General features: G+C 39.1%; 1 protein-coding gene across 5 annotated transcripts in view; it reads right to left on the bottom strand.

The window, feature by feature from the left end:
* Positions 1 to 1,777: 1,777 nt before the first annotated feature.
* UGGT2 (UDP-glucose glycoprotein glucosyltransferase 2) overlaps positions 1,778 to 22,235 on the bottom strand; it is a 226,081-nt gene continuing 205,623 nt past the window's right edge. For 3 of the 5 annotated variants that reach the window (XM_019486945.2, XM_014596994.3, XM_019486947.2), the window contains 6 exons: positions 18,911 to 19,093; positions 17,706 to 17,866; positions 17,245 to 17,359; positions 10,433 to 10,549; positions 7,196 to 7,340; positions 2,422 to 2,739 (listed from right to left, as the gene is read on the bottom strand). In XM_019486945.2, the coding sequence (XP_019342490.1) occupies positions 2,717 to 2,739; positions 7,196 to 7,340; positions 10,433 to 10,549; positions 17,245 to 17,359; positions 17,706 to 17,866; positions 18,911 to 19,093 (744 nt within the window). In that variant the 3' untranslated portion in view covers positions 2,422 to 2,716. Of the gene's footprint in view, positions 1,931 to 2,421; positions 2,740 to 7,195; positions 7,361 to 10,432; positions 10,550 to 17,244; positions 17,360 to 17,705; positions 17,867 to 18,910; positions 19,094 to 22,235 lie in introns of those variants that run through there. The other 2 variants (XR_002090063.2, XM_019486946.2) reach the window with 2 other exon arrangements.

Here is a 22,235-nt window from a genome sequence, read left to right as displayed (position 1 = left end):
TTATATTACCCATGTCACATTGATTTTTCTCTCCAATGATATAGCGTGTGCACATATTAAAACTTGGCAAGTGTCCATAATTCTATGTATGCTGTTGTCCTTCACAGAAAAAATATGGTTTCCAGACTAAAGGAAACTGAAATATCTATGCTGTTGTTCCCTTTTAAGTGTAGTAGTATATAATATTTAATATAACACTAAATAGGGGAAAGGAAAATGCTGGCAGATTAAAGTGACTGTACAGTCAGACTGTTTTATTAGGACTCATTCAGTGGCAAGTCCTTTCATATTTTGTGTACTACATACAGCCCATTTCTTTTATTGTTTAAAAAAAATTAAATGTTGTTCTGTGACTATTCAAGCACTTCTTTACAGGAGACTTTGAAAAATAGTTAATGTATTCTCTGCATGCCATTATTTTACAAAACACATGCCATTTCAAGGAAGAGGTTTCATATTAAAGGGCTTCTCTTGAGCATAAACTTAAATAAATAGCAAACACTGTAAAACATCATTCCCATAAACATATATAGCTGTGCAAAATTTAAGTCATACCTCCCTCTGAATCTTTAGACTATCTTTACCAGATTATTTTATAAGAGATATGCAATGATTTAAACAATTTGAAGAAAACTATGATTACATTATTTTTGACAAACAAATTAAAATGGGAGGCAGAGCAGATGTTCTCACACCAACTAAACATGAAATCAATAGGCAAATTATTTATCTTTCATATTGTGCAAGAGAAATCTCCCAACTACTAAAAGAGATTAGTTGTTTTAAAGAATAGGACTATTAAATCCTTAGAGCTAAAAAAAATATAATAAAAATTGTAAATATGAAATTTCAAGCCAGTGATCATTGTGAAACATTAGTGCAGATACAGGCAAAAGGATATTGTTAAAATGCTAATATATTCTAATTTTCAAGCATCGTTCCAATCTCTGAAATCTACTCTATTCTCTATTGGATATACTTTGATCTTGCTTTAAGACTGGGTAACTATAAAAAGAAATACAGGACTGTATTTCAAATGTAATAAGCCAGGTATATACATAAAAGAACCAAAATGTAAAAATCTTTGGTACAGTATTTTTCTAGTTTATTAAATATATAAAAATAATGAAATGTAAACAACCAGAAAAGAGAGAACTGTAGATTAACAGGTATTATTAACTGATTACTATTTATAGCATGTGTAGAAAAACTTTGTTTCTACAGAGTTAGCTGAAAGGGACAATAACAACAGAAGTAAACGGACACTGATAACAAGTAAAATGTGATTAATCCATACACTACTCACTAAAGCTGACAAAGTCCACCTACTACTCAAAAACTTAATAGACAGTTAAAGTGCATACAGGTAACACAATGTTGGTTGTCTTACAAAATGACTGTAATAATAATTGATAGTAAATCTTAGTCAGACTTCATTATATTGCATTATTGTTTATTACTTACTAGAATCCTACGAAGTAAAGGATAATTATTTTAAATGAGCTACAATTAAGAAATAAAGAAAAAATACAGCATATTTTTATAATGCACTATTTTTTTTCCTTTTTTCTGTTTGTTTGTTTGTTTGTTTGTTTGTTTATCAGTCTGCAAAGTCTCTGACACAGCACCAACTGGAAAGTTTCCACTGTAACTATAGCAGTTTGGGTGGAAGGATTGTATTGTACTAAGATCTACCAGAATTTTATGGGTTAAGGTAGTCAGTATTAAGAATTAGTCTATTTTTAAAAAATAGGAAAGCCAAGAAGCAACATAGATATTATTTAAGATACTAGATTTTAATTAAAATGAATTTACATTTCACCTGCTTTCAGATATTTGTATTTTTGTGAATGTTGTTTTTATAAACATATAGTAGACACCAAGGAATGGTCAAGTTGGCCAACTATAAACACATTTTCTTCTTTTAAACCTAGGAAAAATATGATTTTAGATTTAAAAAAAAATGGAATGAAAACTGTTGACAGATATGACTTTCTGAAGTAATTAGAAACACAAAAACCAGATGAAGTGCCTAGGATTCAAAATGGATTCCTTTAACGTTGATAACCTTCCTAGAACATTAGTTTTGCACAATCGACTAGAAGGGCATTCCTTGCTGCAGTATGTTTCAAAATTGATTTTGAAATTTTTTTTGGTTGGTTATAAATTCTATTTTCCAGTTGCAAACTATTTGTTACAAGCTGTTTTTTACAATGATACTTGTTTTGCTGTGATTTTTTTCTTGTACACACAGGCATCTAGTACATGAACAAATTTATGTACACATAAGATTCTAGGGAATTTGAGCTGGCAAAACTTTGCCTACATGCATATACACAGGGCAGTCCCTTTAAATATCTGATTGTCTAATGTTGACCAACTACAGTCAAGCTATCCAAGAAAAATGCCATACAACATAAATTCAAATGGTCCAATCCAGTATTATTTATAAACTACAAGTTATCTGTCTTTGAAAAGGGCAACAAAATATGAAAGCACACTTACCTTGCTCAGAACAAAAAGAAAACTGAAACATTTCCCATGTACTGATCTTACAATATATTTTCATTCCATTTAAATGGTTTAAACAAAGTCCATATAAATTAAAAAATGAGTTCACATTGATAAGATGTTGAAAATAGTGCCACAGCAGTAGTCACATCCTCCGTTCCATCTCATGTAGAAGATTGCTTTGTGTCACCACAACTGAATCATGCTAGAGCTCATCACGCTTGAAAACTGTTGCAACAAAACAAACATATTTATTCATACTTAATCCATAGTGGTGCTAAACATTCTGTAAAAAAAAAAAAAAATGACAAAGCCCCAAGATCCCCCAAAAGGTAGCTTTTTACTTATTGTCAAAGGTTCAGTTATATATTAAATGACCAGAAGCATTCACAAACAATACAGATTGTAATGGATTTCCCCAAAACCTCATTGTGTTTACCATTTAAGATATTTGAACCCCTTCCTTGTTTTCTTCTGCGACTATGAAAGCTAGATTTTTCTTTTTAAAAAAAGCTGATATTCTTACAAAACTGCATGACTCCAGAAGCTTTGTTTTTACCCCAGGCTTTTAGAAAAGGCACCAAATATTAAGATTTCCAATAATCATGAAACATGTCAACAATGAGATTCTGCCAATTTAAAGTTACGAAGTTATCTATTAGTACTCTAAAGTCCTATTTATTTTATTTCATTGTTACTTAAGGCAGGTGAGCAGCATCTCCTATTATAAAGGTTGCCTGATACTTTTCTTTGTAAGAATGGAATGGGTGGAACCTGGAACGTACTTTAAAAAAAAATAATCAGCAAATGAAATTTTTTCTAGTAAACAAAATCATTGTACTTACATTAACTTCTACATAAATTTAAGAATTGAGCTTGCCCAGGCTCAAGTAGAGAGAAGCTATGAAATAGGAGTATAAGACCACCTTGGTGGGCTCACCAGATGACCCTGATGAGATATATCAGGGATGGCCAACCTGTGGCACAAGTACTGCAAATGTCAGTCTCTGTCTGAGGCATGTGGCAAATCAGGAAGAGGACAGGTAGCACAGCAGCAGAAAGCACAGCAGGAGATGAGGCAGGGATCACAGAGGATATACCTTTTGCTATCCTTGTGAAAATCTGCCCAAAGGTTGACCACATTATAACGCTTTAAAATCAGAATTCAAACATGAATGTTTAGCTGAAGCCTAATTTCCCAAAGACTCCATTTGCACTCTGGATTCTCAGAGCTCCTCCCTGGTGGCAGCAGGCCACATAGGGGAGAAAACTGCCCAGTTAGAATGCACAATGGATGAGAACTGGACTTGGGAGGGTATGCAGGAAACATGTTGGGGCACAGGTCCTTGGGGAACTTGGACTGAGGGCTAATGTGTGGGGAGGAAGGAAAATAATATATGAAGTGATGTACTGTTAGACCAATGGTCCATCTAACTTACCACTACGTCTTCAACACGAGCAAGAGTGGAGGCTTTAAGAGGAAAAGCTGTGGGTATATTTAAAGCAGTGGCACCCAACCTTCAGGCCTCGTGGGCCAGATGAGTGGCATGGGGCTGGTCCATGGGCTGGATCCAGCATGGAGTTGGCACACAGGGTCAGTCTGTGAGTGTGATTTGGCACGCTGGCCTGACCCTGCGTATTGGATCCAGCTGTGGATTGACACTGCATTAGTGCAAGCCAGTGTACAGAACTGTGACATCCAGTTCGTGCGGGCTTCCCATAGGTCTGGGAATTTGGTGGCAGGGAAGTGGTAGCAATGTAAATTGCCACAGCTTTGGAAGCCACAGCAGTTAATGCTGCCATCATTCCCCAAGCAATCAAAGTTCCAACCTGTTGAGTTCTACAGGCCAAATAACACAGCCCCTGCAGGCTAGACTCAGCCCCTAGACTGGAGGTTGACCACTCCTGATCTGGAGTGATCTGTCTCCTGTTTGTTACCCTCCCTAGCATTCACCATCATTGGTTTCAAAAAGTCAGAGGAAATGGAGACTGGGTTGGAGTGTAAAGATACTGGAACTAGTTGGGTAAGGAGAAAGTAATTCAAAGTCAGGAACAGCATATAGCCTGTGACATGCTCAACAAGAACAGTAAGAAAGGCAGCTGGGACAAGAAGGTAGTAAACAAACAGGGGAATTAAAACCAGATGAAGAAGTGCAACTGATCAGGCAAGAAACTGGGACTGGGAGCCAGTGATGCAAGGATAAAGTGAGGGAGATGGATCTGATAAGCAGGGATCCTAGTTTTCTCTAATTTAAAAAAAGCCCCAGTTTTTGGATATGAAAAAATAACTCAAAATCCACATTTTTCCATAATAAAAATAAAACACCATTAATATATAGGTATAAATACAGCGGTGTTTCATTTTAATCATGGAAAAATGTGAATTTTGGGTTCCATTTTTTAATCTGAAAATTGGGGATTTTTTTTATCAAAGAAAACCAGGATCCCTGCTAATAAGGAGTCGGGGTGTGGGCACAGGGGGCATATCTATACATTCATCAATGCACTTTTGCTAATGTATGTTAAATTTAATACTTCCACTGTGAGGGCATTTATACACATACCTTTCTGTCCAGCGATGCGCTGAGATCTGTTGGGTCAGAGCAGATTCAGTTAATCAAGTCTGCTCTGTGTGTGACCTGATATACAACTACACATGACGCAGCACAATGCACAAGTGGCTAAATGCACGCAGAGTGCAGAAAATGGCATCAAAGCGCTTTTGAACTAAGATACCTCTCTGTTTTAGTTCAAAAACACACCGCCGCCATTTTCTCAGTGCTGACGCCCATTTTGCCACTTATACAACGCAACACAAGCATGTGTACAAATGCCCTGAGGTAGTAGAAAATGGCACATTAGCCTATTTTCATGTGCATAATGAGAGTGAATTTTTTTTGTGACTCTTTAATGTGCATTAAAATAGGCTAAAGCACATTAAAGTGCATGTGTAGACAAACACTGGAAAAAGAGACCAGGGATGGGGGACAGCTGGACAAGGGTCCAGGAACACATAGGAGGAATACAGGATTGGATTAGCAGCCTGGGGAAGAATAGTAGGATTGATAAACACTGGTAACAGGGAATGTGGGTACGATTGAAAAACTGAGAGAAAAATGGGTGAAAGTTTGAGGGGAATGAGGAGAACAATCTGAATCCATTACAGCATGTTTCCTCCAGAGCCTGGCAAAGAACCTAATATTTATAGGTCTTTCCACTCCTTTTTTTCCAAAACCCCCCCTCTGAAACTGACTGATAAAGTATGTTTCTCTTCATCTGCTCATGCTAGTCTATGTAGAAGATGGCAAAGTGCTATCAGTTACTTTATTAGTGCACAAGACAGAGGTCTGAGCAGGTGGATCTAAAGGTTCCATCCCTAAAGATGAACCATATGGTTGTCAAGAGGATGCCACACCATGACATTTGCTTGTTTTTTTTCCAATCTGGTTTTTAAAAACCTACAAAATTATGCATCCAGACTACAGTACAAGAAGAATATTACTAACAGTGCAGAGGCAAGCATTCGAAAGTTAGGAACTTCTGTGCAATTTTAATTCTTTACCCCTTGTGTGTATGCATTATGATACAGTTTTTAAATAGATAACCATAAACTTTTTATTCCACAGGACTTCTCATTCATTAAATAGAATGGATGGTGCTCACTCAACAAACAGCTATTCAATATTTTATCTTCATTGTTCAAAATGCAGCTTCATGCCTTATTTATTTAAATCCTGCTCTAAAGAGAAATTTTTATTTTCTCATGGGCTTTTCTATGGTGCTCATCATCACAGTGCCTAAGAGCTTCACAACTAATTATGAATACATTTCCCCATGAGACTCTCCTTCCTCTTTCTGCAATTCCCTGCCTCATTTAGCATACACCTTTCTACTTCTGTAGTAAATGAAGCAGAGTTCTACAGACAATTTCTTCCCAGGCAACCCTGATTCAGTACCAAAGAAGGTCAATACTATGCCCTGAATGAGGCAGGGATCTAACTGTATCACAATAATATGAACATGCAAAGGGAACAAATTAAGTTGGCAGACACAACCTTAAATTTGGCATTTCCTAATTTCTGAATGCTTAACTCAAAAATAACTTTAAAGATGTTCTTTTGTCACAGATCTAAAAAAATACACAAAAAACTCACACTTTATATTTATATGATTGACTTGGTTTATATTCTTTTATTTGTATTATGAGACGATAAAAAAATAATTCCAAAGATATTATCAATATTTTTTTCTAGAGATTTAAGCAGGACATTTCAGAGTACTGAAAACAAATTTCACCCGAGGGAGAATCTGTGTTGGACTAACCTTACTGAACAACACATTGTTTCCATTTTCCATATAAGAGGAAAACTGAATAAGTTTTCATTTTAAAGATCACAATGAAAACACCACATAGTTAATTATTTGGCTGAAATTTTACCTCCTATTCAAAGGAATTTTGCCATTGGCTTCCATACTGTCAAGATTTTATTCTTTAAATATAGCTTGAATTCAGAATGGCATCACATACTATTACAAAATATTACAAACAAATATCCCCACAGCTTCCCCAAACATCCTGGGGTCAGTTATGCATGTTGATTCTAATCTTCATTGACATAACTAATAAAAAGTCAAATAAATAGTCACATTAAATGAATATGCATGCAAAAGTTTATTCTCTTACTTTTTTGAAAGGATTGAGTTAGGCTTTTCTTCTCTCTTTCAATTTGCTTTATAAGCTTTTGTATTTCAGAGTCATACTCAACCCATTCAGGAATTATCCTGACAGCAGCCTTCAGTTTAGGTTCTTTGGTTTGGGGGTTATTGCACTGAAAGTTTAAACATTTTGCTTGTTAAAAAAAAAAAAAAAGCAATATATGAGCAATACTATAACGAGTGTTCGGAACATCAGTTATGGAAAAAACTACATCACTGAAAAAGAAACACTACTGAAAACTAGCAACATGTTCAAGCACTGTGAAATACTCAGATTGTAGCCCAGCGATTCACAGCCTGGGATGCCATGAGATTCTTTTAAGGTGCCATGGAATATTAGTACTATTGAGTGTGCAACTACCTACACATGATTCACAAGATAAACCCACAAGATTTCAAATAGCAATCCATAGTGTTGAAAGCATTCCAACATGTTGTGGTCTTTCTGAATTCTTTGCAACAGAAGGGTTGCTCTATTATTATGAAAGCTAAGAGCTGGCATTTTCTGAGGAGTACCTTGCATTTAACAATGGGTATCTTGTGTCTGGAAAGGTTGCAAACCCCTGTTCTAGCCAATACACCCATTTTGAAATTGTGGGTCATTAATTCTCTGGGAGACTAGAAATGTACTGAAACAAATTCCATAGGTTCAGAAAAAAATTCTGCAAATGATTATGTGAATTATTTTGGCAATAAATGTAGTTAATATTTTGCCTCATACTAGAACACAAAAGAACTATAATTTACCATACTTTGCAGTCACTACTCTTTTAGCCAGGCTAAACATCTGGCTAACATTTGTTATATTTTACTAACAGGACCATCTGTCACCAGCCCCCAGGAATGTCTTCAGCTTCCTACATAATCATTCATCTCTCCCAATTGCCTCATGCCTAATTAGCTATTTTGCTAGCATTACAAGTCAGTTAAAGGGCAATAGGCATCTGGTTAACTACCTTGAGATCTTCAACAAAACAGTACAAAGTGGTCTATAAACCAAAATCTGGTAAAGTTATTTAACCATTTCTAAAATGCCTATGATAATCTGTTATAACTGAAATATTTTCACTTCTACGTGGGTTTTCTGTGAAAAAAAATTCTTCAAACTTTTTGCCAACAACCCAGAGGCAATGTAAGCTTGGTGTCCTGCTTTCAACTATTAGAAGTACATTGGCATGCCCAAGTTATGTATTAGATGTTTGTCTCTACCCAGCTTTATGAAGCTCTCTAAGTGGCATGAGTGACTGGTGCCTCCTGAATTGGGGGGGCACCCACAGAAGTTGCCAACAGCAGCAGCCCTGTACCAGCCCAGCTGACAGCATCAGTGTTGGCCGTCAGCGGGACCATGTGCACCCCCTACCAGTTGCCTATTCTAAGTGGATTCTGGGAAACACATACTTTGAGTAAATGATTTAGGAGGTGAAGGGAAATGGATGTCACAATGGGTGCTTCTACACATGCAATTAATGCAAAACAATAAACTCTGGAGCAGTTTGAGCTAGAGTAAACTACTCTTGGGAGCAGCATCAAAACATGCACTTGAGAGAAGAGCAATTTTAGCTGGGGCAGAGCAGACCCAGGCTGGCAGGGGGCACAAGGGATCAACCCTGAGGTCTGGGTGGCAGTGTTGGGCAGCAGAACAGCTGGCTGGGGCATGAGGGTGCTGAAAGTGCAGGGTTATGGGACAGGCAGGAGTCTGGCCCCCAGCTGGCTGGGTTGACTGGGCGCAATTTACACCCATAGTCTGCATATACATGTGCGTTTAATAGCAGCAAATTACCCTGGCATAAGATAGTATTGTCAGAGGAAACAGTAATTAATTTACTGCAGCCTAATACCATCGCACATGTAGACGGTGGTGCTTTACTTAGCAGAGAATACCTGGTGTCTCAGCAGGAGTACAGCAATGCAAAAGCAGCTCTTCTCAGGTCTTGGTGGTTCTCATGCTGTCTTCTGTCTGCCTATATCACTGCAGGGTGGCAGGTAGATAGGCAGTGGAGTTCCATAGTGGGATAGGGGGAGTGGGGCTGATGCTGGTAAGGCTGGGGGCATAGCATGGTGCAGGGTACAGTTGGGGGTACCAGGTTACAGAGATGAATAGGGGATCCCTGGCGTAAGGATCCCAACAGTGCAGGGTGCAATCACAGATATCAGGGTGCATGTGAGAGTCAGGGACCTCTGGAGGGCAGTATGTTGTGGGGTGCAGTCAGAGATACTAGGGGATTGGGGTAACTAGGGAATCCCTGGGAGGAGTAGCACAGTTAAAAACTATTGCTACCATCAAGTAGGGTTACCAACTGAAGAAAACTGGGTTTTTTTTAAACCAATAATTTTAAAACTTTTTTAGTTTGAACCTAGCCCATGTCCAGGGTCTGGCAGAAGGGTTATATTTATATTGTGTGAAGCATATGTCAGTAAAAAAAGTTTGGTTGTCACTAAAAACTTTGCAGACTGTCAGTAAAAAAAAATAATCTGTCTTGCATTGGCAACACTTTCCTGTGTGCTGAATCTGGTTGGAGTGTGACCTTGATCATTGGTCCATCCCATCTGTGCCAGATCCAGCCCAACCCCATAAGCCAGCACAATGACACAGCTCCTTGGGCTGGATAAAAAGAAATTTCCTGATCAGCGTGTAGTCTTTTGATTGGGAAAAACAAACTGATATGCAGAATTGATTCTCACATGATGGAAAGAATCAGCAAAATAAACATGGAGCTTAAAATAAATTAAGTAATTTTGAGTAAAGATAAAACCCAACCAGGTCCAGCTTAAACCCTAATTCACGCATGTCTAGGAAAGTCTGAACTGAATAGTGGACACTGTAGCACCTAATTTTTTTCAGTGTGAAAATAAACATTTGCTCCTTTTCTTCACATTTCTGTTCTCTGAAATAGTATGTCTGACAGTATACGGTGGCTAATGGAAACAACTTTCACAGCGTCCCTTCCATCCCTGATATTTTTGTTAAAATTAGTTTTGAGCAAAACTTCCCAACCAGCTCTATAAGCAAACCTGTACATGCTAAAAGCAGTCTGAGGCTGCCTTCCTAGAGAAGGTAGTAGGGCCAACAATGGCTCCTTAGAAGGCTTATGCAAATAACAGCAAAAGCATTATGAAAGCTATATAATTAACTGCAAATTAAAACTTTAGCAAGAATAGCCAAATGATTATTCTTGTAAGTAAAATATTATTTTCATTAACTCACCAAGTCAATTGTTTTAGCCTTTTTCTTGGATTCATCATCACACCAGGTTTCACACCAGAGCCATTCTTGAGGAAGAGACTTAATGGCCACTTGATGAATCATGTTATTGGGAAGATCCTGTGCAAATCAAGTAACAAATCTTACATTAGGGTTGGCATGCTTACCAAACTGATTACCAAAAGGTAATTTATAATACCACTACTTGAAGAAAAGTGCACAGAGCATCTATTTTTATTATCATTGTTTGAAATATGTTTACATTGTAAGCTCCTTTCTCCACAGCTTACCATCTAGTTCTTTTTCAAGATTTTTTTTAACTAATAATAACGAGGTGTGCACCTGGTTCCACCTATTAAGGAAGCAAGCAGTTTTTCTTGTACTGCCCTACTATTGGGTCATGTCTTACCTTGCTACAAGTGATATCTCTTCTACTTAATATTTATGGATCTAATTCTAATACTATATCTCTTCCATTAAGTAATACACAATATAAAGGCTGAGCAAAATTAGGCATTATATAATTAGCAAAGGCAAACTTATTCATACTCCCATTTGCTAAACTTACGGAAGCATTTTCTTAAACATGCTCATCTCCAGAGCATAGTTCAAATGCTGTATTCTGCAACCCCTTTAATTTTTACTTTGCCATAGAAAAATTGATTCTAGACTGCTATTTTGAGAAGATAAAACTAGTAAGTCTCTCTTATCCATCTTCACTAGGTTACTTGCATTTGCTCTCATCTTCTTTACCTAACAGGATGTAAACACACATTATGTAGAATGCGATTTTTAAATATAGCTAATAATAATAGCTTTGTTGTATAGAAGGTCTGGGATTCAAAAATCAGTGTGATCAAAGTCCCAACCACTGATGTACAACTTGCAGAGCCCTGCTTCAACTTGCAGCACTTGTGGATTTATAGGTACAGAGAGGACAGCATGTCTGTTTCCGTAACCATGAGATAAGGAAGGCATCAGACTGTGAGCCCAGGCTAAGCCCTCCCCAGAAGCAAATGTTTTGGCAATTTTTGCCGATTACCATGTCAAATAGCTTGATTTGTGAATCACCCCAATTTGAGAAAATGACATACAATCATAGAAAAGTAGGACTGGAAGGGATCTTCAGATACCCTATAGTCTAACCCACTACTCAGGTAGGATCATCCTTCTCTCAACCTTCCTATACAAATCCAATGTTTGGTTATTAGCAAAACCAGAGTCAACCCTGACGCAACAAGACAACACCCTACCATGCCACAGGTAAAGCAATGGGCAACAGAGGCCAATGTCCTGTTCTGCAACAGTTGTTGAAATACTCTCAAGAGATCCAGGGAAGACTATGGCCCACACTACAGAGGAAGGCAAACCCCCCTGCAGTCCATACCAATCTGACTATGGGATAAAATTCCTTCCTGACATCAAATATGGCAATTTCTCTGACCCTGAGCAGAGGGGTAAGGTCTTCTAGCCAGAAACCTCCAGGTTTAAGTCCCAGCAGAAGCATTAGCATGCTGTAGTCAAAATCATCCCCAGCCTTGGCTCCAGCAAACACCCAAAGCTAAAAAAAGCAAACCCTCCTGCTCCCCCCCTCCCCCCCAACCAACACATGTTGTAGCAAAAGGGGAAAAATCCTTTCTGGCCCCACATGGCAACAAAGCAAGCCCAAAAGCAGAGGAAATCATCATAGGAGAACATAGACATAGTCTCTCCTAGATTATCCCTGACCAATTCTTGTTGAACCTCTTCTTGAATATCTCCAATGATGGAGATTCCACAAATTCTGTAAGCAATCTACTCCGCTGCCTCACTTTTCTAACAGTGAAGAACTTTTTTCTGTTAGGACAGAGAGATGCATTTGCTGAGGCTACCTGCTTGGGTAATCTGAAGCCTGGGAAGTCACAGCCAACAGCTGTATCTGATTATGGCATCCACCACCAGCACCTGACTTGTGTCCTTGGATGAGAGGTGAGGAAAAGGGGAGAAGAGATTTCACACCACATTATTTGTTGATGTAGAATATCAACAACTCTGATTAAGTAGGCTGACTAATCCAGAAAGTTTGCATTAGATGCATGACCTAACCATTGCTGTCTTACTAGACAAAAAACATCTTTTGGTCTCTTCCACAGCCGTAAACAGGGATTTTGGAATGCCTTGTGCTGTAGCCAGTTCACTTGTATTATAGTTCTTAATCTTGGCTATCAGAAGTCAAATCTTTCTGATGTATGTTAGAAAGTCATCTGTGAAGAATGATGACCTGAGAGGGCAGGAAGAAGAGCACTGGAGCACTGGGGTGCCACAAAATTTTTAGTTGTGGCTATTATGTGATGAGACTGGCCAATTCAGTCCTTACTGTTTTACTTCTGTTACCTCTCAGCTGTGTGTTCCTGGGGAACCGTGGCACAGGACACAGGCTGTCTGACTCGCAAAGAATTCCCCCCCCTACCTAAACAAAACTGATTGAGATGCAATGGGAGACGCACCTAAAACCCTCCAGATAAGGGTGATAAGAGTGAAACAACTGCCCTAGGTCTCATTTGCATCCAAGATGGAACCAGAGGACAGTTCATTTACATGGGAGATGGAGAACAGAAAGCCTGAAGCAGAGACCGCAGTGAATTCTGGGATCAGAGAAGCAGGGGAGCACTGCATGATGGGGAATCTGTGCTCCAAATGCTAATCAATCCATGTTCACACACACCCAGCTCAGCATTTACCAGAGCAGTTCTAATCTGAATTTACAAAAGACTTCCCCCACCTCTAAGCAGAAGTAAAGTTTAATAGGCATCTTGGGCCGTACATTCCCGGGTCCCACTATGGGAGGCCTATTTAAACTTGATTGACTAAAACTCAGTTGCCAGGTTAGGGAATGCTGAGGCAAAGAAACCGAGTCAGAGGGGGCATGGGCAACATTTGAACAACGGTAAAGGGTTCATTACAGCGTCCAGCCCATTGGAGCCTTGCCCACAAGTGTTGTCGTACTTTTCCCAGGACGACTGGTGGAAGTCCTCCTGCCCAAAGGTTATAAACACTCCAATAATTGCCTTAAGTCTGTTAAAACACTATAGTAAGATCTGGAAAAGTCATGCTAAGCTGAGGCTTGTTCACACCAAGTATAAATCCAAAACCCTGATGCTGCAAGCTATCTATTGTTTCTGATGAAACCATGAAATATCCCATCAGTATATCTGCTATCCATAGGAATTTCAAGCTGGCTCCCAAGTGTCTGGGTACTCCCTAACCTTATGCGTTTCCTGATTATCAATCAGTTTCTTGAGATGTTCCAAACCAGATAATCCCTTGTAAATAGAAAAGACAATGATTTACACTATTGAGAATGCTTAGAAGCAGCTGAACTGAAAGTATAAAAATCTGTAAAAAGCAGCAGTGTGTGTAGTGACACCACCCGCTGTTGTTCTTGGGACGCTGGAAGAACATATCATCTCCCTTCAAGGATTGTGCTACAAACTTTACCTGTCAGCTTTGCAACCCAAGTACCTTGGACTGGTGAGATCCCAGTGCGCTCTCTCTCTTTTCTCTCTAGGCATAAATTTCTGAACCTGAACTGTACTAGTTAAGCTTGAGTTAAGTTTCGCCAAGTACTTAGGGAAACCAGGGTAGTATTGTAATTGTTTGTGTTTGTTTTTCCTTTGCATGTCTATTACTATTAGTACCATTATATATTCCATATACTTAGCAGTAAATAACTTTTATAGTCAAACTGGTAGTAACTGGGTATATTTTTCCTTCTCTACTTCTCCTTCCTCACTTGCTCTACAGCAACGCTTCTTTTACCTAAGCTAAAGATCCCTATGAAGCCTAAAAATACTGTGGGTTCTGCTCATCAAGGGGCTAAAGATTGGGACGTGCTAAGTTTGAAACACATAAAGGGATCAGCTTGTACAGGCCGATTGACCCAGTTTGACTCAGACGTGCCCTTATGAACTGAATGTTGGCCCATGAAGGTGTCAGCTGGACACCGAGCCTGATTCAGAGGTATTCTGTTCACCTGTGTGCTTGTGTCTGGCTGCAGTTTATGGTTGCTCTGATGAGCTGATTCTTGGCATATGAGGGTGTCAGCCTGTCCATGCTGATCAACCCGGCCAGGTCAGGCGTGTCATGTTAATCTGTGTGTGTTTGTGTGTATGACTGATTTGGTGACTGGAGGAACCCAGCCCCATCGAAACTGAGTCCTGCAAGATAGCTCCATTGGGGGTGAGGGCTAGCAGAAGGGAGAGATACAGCTCCGTATAGAAACACAAATAATACAAGCAGCACGTTGATAGAACTACCAAGACCCTAGAAACATGTCTCTAATAAATGAGTGCACCCCGAAGTAATGGGCAAATCTGGTAACACTTCCCTTAAGTCCCTTCTGTTCATTTAGTGTGCTGTTAATTAAGCTTTTCTTTTCCTATGCATCTTCCTTATATTTGAGTAAGCTCTTTTAGGTGTTTTCAATTCATAGTCAAGACTTGTTAGTCTGAGTCAATGGTGACTTCTTTAACTATTTGCCTAAATCTGTATCTAGGTATATGGTATTTGCTTTATGCTAATTAAAATACTGTTTTGATAGCTTCTGGTATTTGATATGCAGCTGACTTTGTATTGTCCATTATAAGTGCAGTATAAGGAAAACTAAATCCAACATTTATTATTATTTTTTTAGCGATCCCACAGGCCAGTAGGTGATGCTGTTACTGTTATTTTAAGGGCTTTTAGAATGATGTACGCCTCCTCAGAGTTCTAAAAATGGTCAGGCATGTTAAACTGGCAATAATAGTCAACACAAATATGGCTAATTGCTTACATTTATTGTTAATGAATACTTGGAGAACATTTCTTAAGATTTACGCTTAGTGGGCCTACGTTAGGATCAATAGCCATGGTTTCAATTTCTTATTATATTCTAACATTTGATTTTTTTCTTAAAATTTTAAACTAAATAATTCAGTGAGACAAAACTTAAAACCTTTAGGCTACTGTAATTTATTCACAGTAACTTTTTACGTTCAGATAAATTTAGCTCTTATATCCTTTTGGTTTTTGTTTCCAGGAAAAAAATCTTCTGCTTTTTAGTACATGAAAAATTAAATATCTGTGTATGTTGTATGTAGGGTATGTACAATTACATATTTTAAGAATATCTCTGATGTAATAAATGCTACTACTAAATAAAGTAACAATATTTAGAAGCAAGACAATCCTCAAAATCCAACATCACAGTGCCCCTGAATTTTGGAGAAGTTTTTGGGAGGAATAAAAACCTGGATGTGAGCTGTTTCTCTATTGGGTTGGTTCCAGTTCTAAGCCAAATTTGCCAAATAACTCTTTTTCAGTTGTAGTTCAGATCCAATATATGTGTGTGTGTTTTTCTGTTTGAGGGCTTTGGATGATGGCAGTGAATACACAAGAAGTTATAATTTAGATATATTTCAATACCATTTTGCGAATACCTTATCTCACATAGTTTGTATCTAAGTAACATGGCAGTATCAAGGACAAGTAACAATATTATACACGTACAGACGGAAGCCTGGGAAGTCACAGTTACATTTGTACTTAGATAATTGTTGGTCTCCTGATAAAAATTACTAGAGTACAAGTTCAGTTTCTGCTGGAGGCAACATGCCCCATCCAGGAGAAATATCTTCCAGGTTGACACCTGGAAGATTTCCCTTGCAGGAAATTTTCTCTCACTAGAATGACCACCTGCATACTCAACTCCTCTGTGATCAAGAGGAGTCAAGCAGCAGCTTCCCCTGTTCCTGCCACCGACTCAAGGGAACTCCAATCTGGGCAAGGTAAAGGAGCATTTTTCCACAGCTCCCTTCTGGAGACTAGGATTAGAGGCGGGGGAGGAACAGCTGGGCAATACTCCTTGCAAGTCTCTTTGATGGGGCACTGTGACCGGATATGCCTCCTGAGGATGGCTGTGGCACTAGTGGTCACTAAATCCTGCCCTGCACCACTGGTCTGTCAGGACACTACACTGTTTTTTCCTGCCATGCCTTGGTGTCTAGATAAGAAATATGGGAGGCTGCCCTCAGAAACCAGAGTACGCCTTGGATGCTTTCCTTTGCCTTGCTCATGGCTGGGCAGCCATATTCTGGTCCCAATCCCTGGCTGAGCAAGGCATTATGCTTTCATCCTTTCTCTCAACTCCAAGCTTCCTGGCCTCCCCTTCTAGCCTCTGGGTCTGCTGGCTCATTCATTGGCCCCTGGCCCTGGCTCTGCTTCTTCCCACACAGTCCAATGGGTCCCAGACCCTTGCCCGGCTCTTTCTGGGTTTCAACCACTTCTACTTATTTACTGGGCCCCTAGCCCTAGCCATGCAGCCCACTGGGCCTTGCATTCTTGATAGAACACAGTTTGAAAACCACTGCATTTGAAAGTTAACTGTAAAAAAAGTTGTAGAATTCCTTTTTGTATTTGGCTGGTTTGTGCTGATGGCCATTGCCTCAACTCCACTGTAGAGACTCCAGAAAGAAAGGAACAGTATTTACACACCATAGAATAAAAGACACATTACCTCACACTCTATTTTTCTGAAAAATAATGTATAATTTATTTTAAAATAAACGTAATAAAATTCTTAACTCTAAGAATCATAACTATACTTCCCTAGCAAGAATACTTAAAGTTGTATAACATTTTGACAATAATATAAGAGCCCATTTGCAAAACCTTTACAGAAACTCTTCAGATAATAGACAAATGTAATTAAGACTATATGCAAACCACAGAGATTGAGAAAATTAGGAAGAACTTTATAAAGAAAAGATTAAATGTTGCTGATTAAACCCACATACCTGATCTAAGTTTGAAAGACTGTTTGGATCTTGACTGAGAGCTTGGTACTGGCCCCGAAGCCTGTCTCCTGCAGCAATCCTTCTGAACTTCTTAAGATCTACAACATACAAGGCGCTACAAAATAAAAACAATATTTTTATATAGTTTTGGTAACATCAAAAGACTAGCAAAACTAAGAGGCAAATATTGCACATATATTAAGAATGTACAAAGACATAAATAACATAGACACAATGTTTGAGTAACTGTCTGAAGCCCACCACACTTGCTAATCAATCTACAATTGGATTTTATGCTATATTTGCATCTTTCTTAGATCTAATATAATGTGATTATTGATATATAATATAATGTAATGCCTTATATTATATATAATATAATGTAATGCCTTATTGATAAATAGACCAAAATTCTAAACACTTTCTACAAACTGTCCAAAAATGTACCCTAATTTTCTTACCTTATGTGGTATTTCCTTTTCCCAAGATGTGATGCCCAATACCCTGATTTCCAGAAACGGTACCCATCCATTTCTGTGCGACTGTCACAGAAAGGAGTGTATCCATAGGGAGCTCCATTTAGATCTAAATCTCTAAGTTCTCTTAAGTCATCTCTCACAATCTAAATAAAAGAAATATATAAATAATTATTTTTAGAATTTAATGTTTCTTGCCCAATATGAGTCCGTTGGGCATGGGGAGAAAAGGAGAATGTTCTAAATATATATATTCAAATATTTAATTTGGTTTGGGGGGGGGGTGTATTCCACATGTTTACTTTTTGAAAAAAATTGTTGGAAATGCCTATTAACATAATTGAAGAAGTTTGCTAGAACATGTTTTATCTAGTTATTGCTAAGAAAAAATATTTTTATTGGATAAATATAACGTACAACCTGTCCAAATTATATTAAGAATAAGTGAAGTACAGCTAAAATGCTAGCTTGGAATTACAGACCAAAATTTTGGATGCCAAACCAAACAAACTTGAAAGACTGTTTTCAAAAAGCACTAAGTGTCTCCTTTCTGAAAATTAGGTCCTGTTTGGTGTGAAAGTTTGGGCATCCAAAAATGATGGCACCCAAATCTTTCATCCTTCACAGAAGTACTCTTAACAAAAGGTGCTGAAAATATGCCTCTTCCTGCATCCCTGTTCCCAAACTACAGTCAAGTCTGGGGTCAAACTTTTTTAGCTACTGAACAGTACATAAACCCATGCAAAATTCAGGATAGATTTCAGGATAAAAGTACTTATTTAAATTTAATTTTAATAATGGGACCAACATTAACAACCTGTAAAATATGTCCTGAGATATTTAATCATTTTATGGCTGTTAGAGGCTGGAAGGGACCTTACAGATCATCAGGTGCAGCCCCCCTGCACTTGGGCAGGAAATGACCACATATATGGATATAATGCTGAAATTTTGATTGTAAGAAAGTATAATGGCCTCAAGTATATAACGTTGTACTAGTTCATAAATGATTAGAAGGGATACACACTAAATGTTGAACACATTAACATGCAGGACTTTCTACTTAGTGATCTCCAAACCAATATTGCCATCTGATGAAAGCAAAAACTCAGCTAAAGCAGTAGCAACAATGGAAGGACTGACAGGAAGTAACATAACTTGCTATTTTTATAAAATTATTGATTTCTTACCAGATCAGCATCAACAAATATTATTTTGTCCACAGCCAACGGAAAAAGAACATCCAGGAAAAGAATTTTGTAACCCCAAATTATTCTTTGTTTTTCTGTTTGTTGATATAGCCAGCGGGGCCACTTATATTGCACCAATTCATATTGGAATCCATATTCTTTAGCCAGGTAGGGAATAACTTCCTAGAAATGGAACAAAACCCACAGAGGTGTATAGGGCAGTGCACAGACGTTAGGTGTCTTGCTCAATGTCACACAGCAGAGCTAGCACCAAAACCATAACTCTTAGCTCTAGTTCTGTGCTGTAGCTACTCATAATTAATTTAATGCTCTCTTAATTATAATTATTCCTCCCCTCTTTATCTTCTACATTGATTTCTTTCTGTTACTCCATTCCTCCTTCTTCCAAGTGTGCTTGTTTCTTTTATGATCTCCAAAAACTGATTAACAGCTAAATTATGCACGCAAATATTTTATTAATAGAGGATAATATAAAACATAACTAGGACAAGATGATCTAGCTTATTTAGTCCTGCAGCTAGTTCTACAAATAAAGCACTTTTATAAAGGAATACAAAGTTATTGCTGTTTGTTTTCTTTTCTCCTATTACTTATAACACTTTTTTAATTAAAGAAATACTGCTTTTCTCCTTATAAAAATATGTACCAAAAATGTCAGGGTAAGTGGTGACTAAGGCATATCAGCCATATCTAAACCGTGTCCCCAGAGAATTGGAGACATATGCACTGAAGCATGCCTGGGCCATTCCTGTTTCCAAGCACCAAACCCAGAAATGAATTGGCAAAGCCATGCCATGGGTGTCTCACCATAACTACTCTCAAGATTTCTGTCTCCAGTGTGCCTGAGAGCAGCTGAGTGGGTACTCCTGCAGTGTATTCACTGTTGCATTTCTGGGTTTGGAATGTGCAAGGGGGAACAAATGGGCATAGCATTCTTGAGCAAATCCCTCTCTAAGAGCACTAAAGATGTGATGCGGACATATGAATAGTGGACACATACAAAAAGTAAATAGCTCTGTAAATATTTGAGACTTAGGCTGTGTACACGTGTTCAAATCATCTGGAAGAATCCTCCTGAGTTTATAGAAAAACCTACCTAGAGATACCTGAACAGACAATCATGCTAAGCCCCTAAAGAGCACAGAGCTTGTAGTGCTGCAAAGCCAGGGGACACTTGAGCGCTTATTTCAGCATGCTCTGCACAACAGATTGCAACAATGCACAGGGCAGCCCTGCCTGGCTGACCTTGACTGCTTCACAGTACAGGCAGTCCTCGACTTATGGAGTTATGTCAAACAGCGTTTATGACCTTTGTAAATTGACACCCTGTTTCAATGTTCCAATGTGGGTTTTACCTTTACGACACGGCTGTGTCCAGCTGGTAAGTCTGTTGTGGTGGGGGGAAGAGGCATGGGGAAACAGATCAACACCCCCACAGTGAGGAAGGGGCTGCGGCTAGGGCTGAGGCAAGTGCTGCCCAGCCAGGGTGGGGGTGGGGAGGTGCAGGAAGGGGGTGGGGCAGCTCCTGCCGCTTCGCACCATAGGTCCGGGAGGGCACGGGGGGGGGGGCTATGCCTTGGATTTGCGTGGGGCAGCCGGGGCTGGAGCTGAGCACCAGGTGCTGGGATTGGGGGCTCTGCCCTGTCGTTGCTTGCCCAGCCCAGTTGGGGGGGGGGGGTGCAGGGTGGAGGCACTGCTGTGGCCTTTCATATCCCTGCTCTTAGCACTGCTGGAGAGTAGCCCAGCACTGCCCACCTTGCCGTGGGGGGGAGCAGCTGGATGAGCCATGACTTCTCCTGTAGTCGCCCACAGCCCCCGGAGTGCAGCCTGGCACTGCTGGGCGCCCCATGGCGGGAGCCGCAGGGGAGCAGCCAGATTAGCCATGGTTTCACTCTGGGGGCTATGGGCTGTTAATTATTTGGCTGGAGGATCAAGATAAACCCTGTGCTCCTGTGAGTTTAGGCATCATTCATGAAAAGGCTAGGAGTCTTTATGATGAACAGCAAAAAGTAGCAGAGGAAGAAGATGCACCCACTGTTGTAGAGACTCCTCCTCATAAAGTCTTGGCAACAAAAGTGTTGGCCGAGGCATTTCAACATTTGAAAGCTGTCATGTCCCTATCTGAGGAACTTGACCCTGACATTGAATGCAGTGCATCAGTGAATAGGGGTATATCCAACATGTACAGCTGCTACAGAGAAATTGACACGCAAAACAAGAGAACATCTGTCCAAACTTCCTTGGACACTTCCTTTAGCAAAGCAGAGAAGACTCCAGAACAACCTGCAGCCAAAACTCCTGAGAAGACTCTAGCCAAGAACCCTTCAAAAAGTCCAACCAGGAGCCCTTCAAAAAGTCCAGCAAAGTCACCTCAAAGAAGTCCTTCTCAATCAATATGATTGCTATTTACAATATAAATACATTGATGTAACTATATTACTCATCTATAATTGATAGAGTATAAAATTCTGGGTTATTTCTGGTGAAAATAGGGTGTTGGGCCTTGGTTCGGGAGCCCCCATTTATAATGTTTCCTATGGGAAAATTGGTTTGGAGTTAATTGCATCTTAAGTTGAAATGTTGTTTCAGGAACCAATTGTGTTGTAAGTCCAAGGACTGTCTGTATAATGTGGTGAATGTGCAGCAGGTGTGTGCTGCTCCCTGCTTTGCTGGAGCAGAAGAGTCCAGCCCAAATAACCACTGTCTCCCTGGGGGGGGGGCAGGGGACAAGTGCTGTGGCTTCTCTGAGAAGAGACCACATACAGACATTCAGTCTCACAGGAGAAACTCTCACAGAAGTGATTTAACCCTGTCTGTCTCCAGATTATTTTTTCCCTGGAGCAGTCATTTTTGATCTGGGAGAAAAATCCTTAACATCTGTAAACTCATGATTTCTCTTGGGAGAGCAGCAACTCTCCCAGTAGAAAATGAACTTCTACACATGGCCTCAAGCACTTAGAGGGGGAGAAATTAATGAGTTGCAAACATTCTAGTTTGTGCTTTATTAGAATACACCCAGCTTCCCAACAATTTGGTCTTGTTGGTGTTGTGGAAAATATGTAGTAGAACAGGTGCATTTTAAATACAGCTTCTTTGACATTTTCAAAAAGTCTTACTGATATTTCAAGCAATGTCTATAAGGAATCTGTTTCAAGTTGATAGAAGCTGACAAATAAGAAGAAACTATTAAAATGCACTATTGTAGATAGTTTGTCAAGAAAAATAATCTTCCATAATGGCAGTTTTTAACACTGATATTAATGTTTCCATAATATACTATTTTAATTCATTTGGGTATTGTTTT

Source organism: Alligator mississippiensis, chromosome 1 (genome assembly GCF_030867095.1).
Source record: "Alligator mississippiensis isolate rAllMis1 chromosome 1, rAllMis1, whole genome shotgun sequence".
Taxonomy (NCBI): domain Eukaryota; kingdom Metazoa; phylum Chordata; order Crocodylia; family Alligatoridae; genus Alligator; species Alligator mississippiensis.
This window is presented reverse-complemented; position numbering and strand designations above follow the sequence as displayed.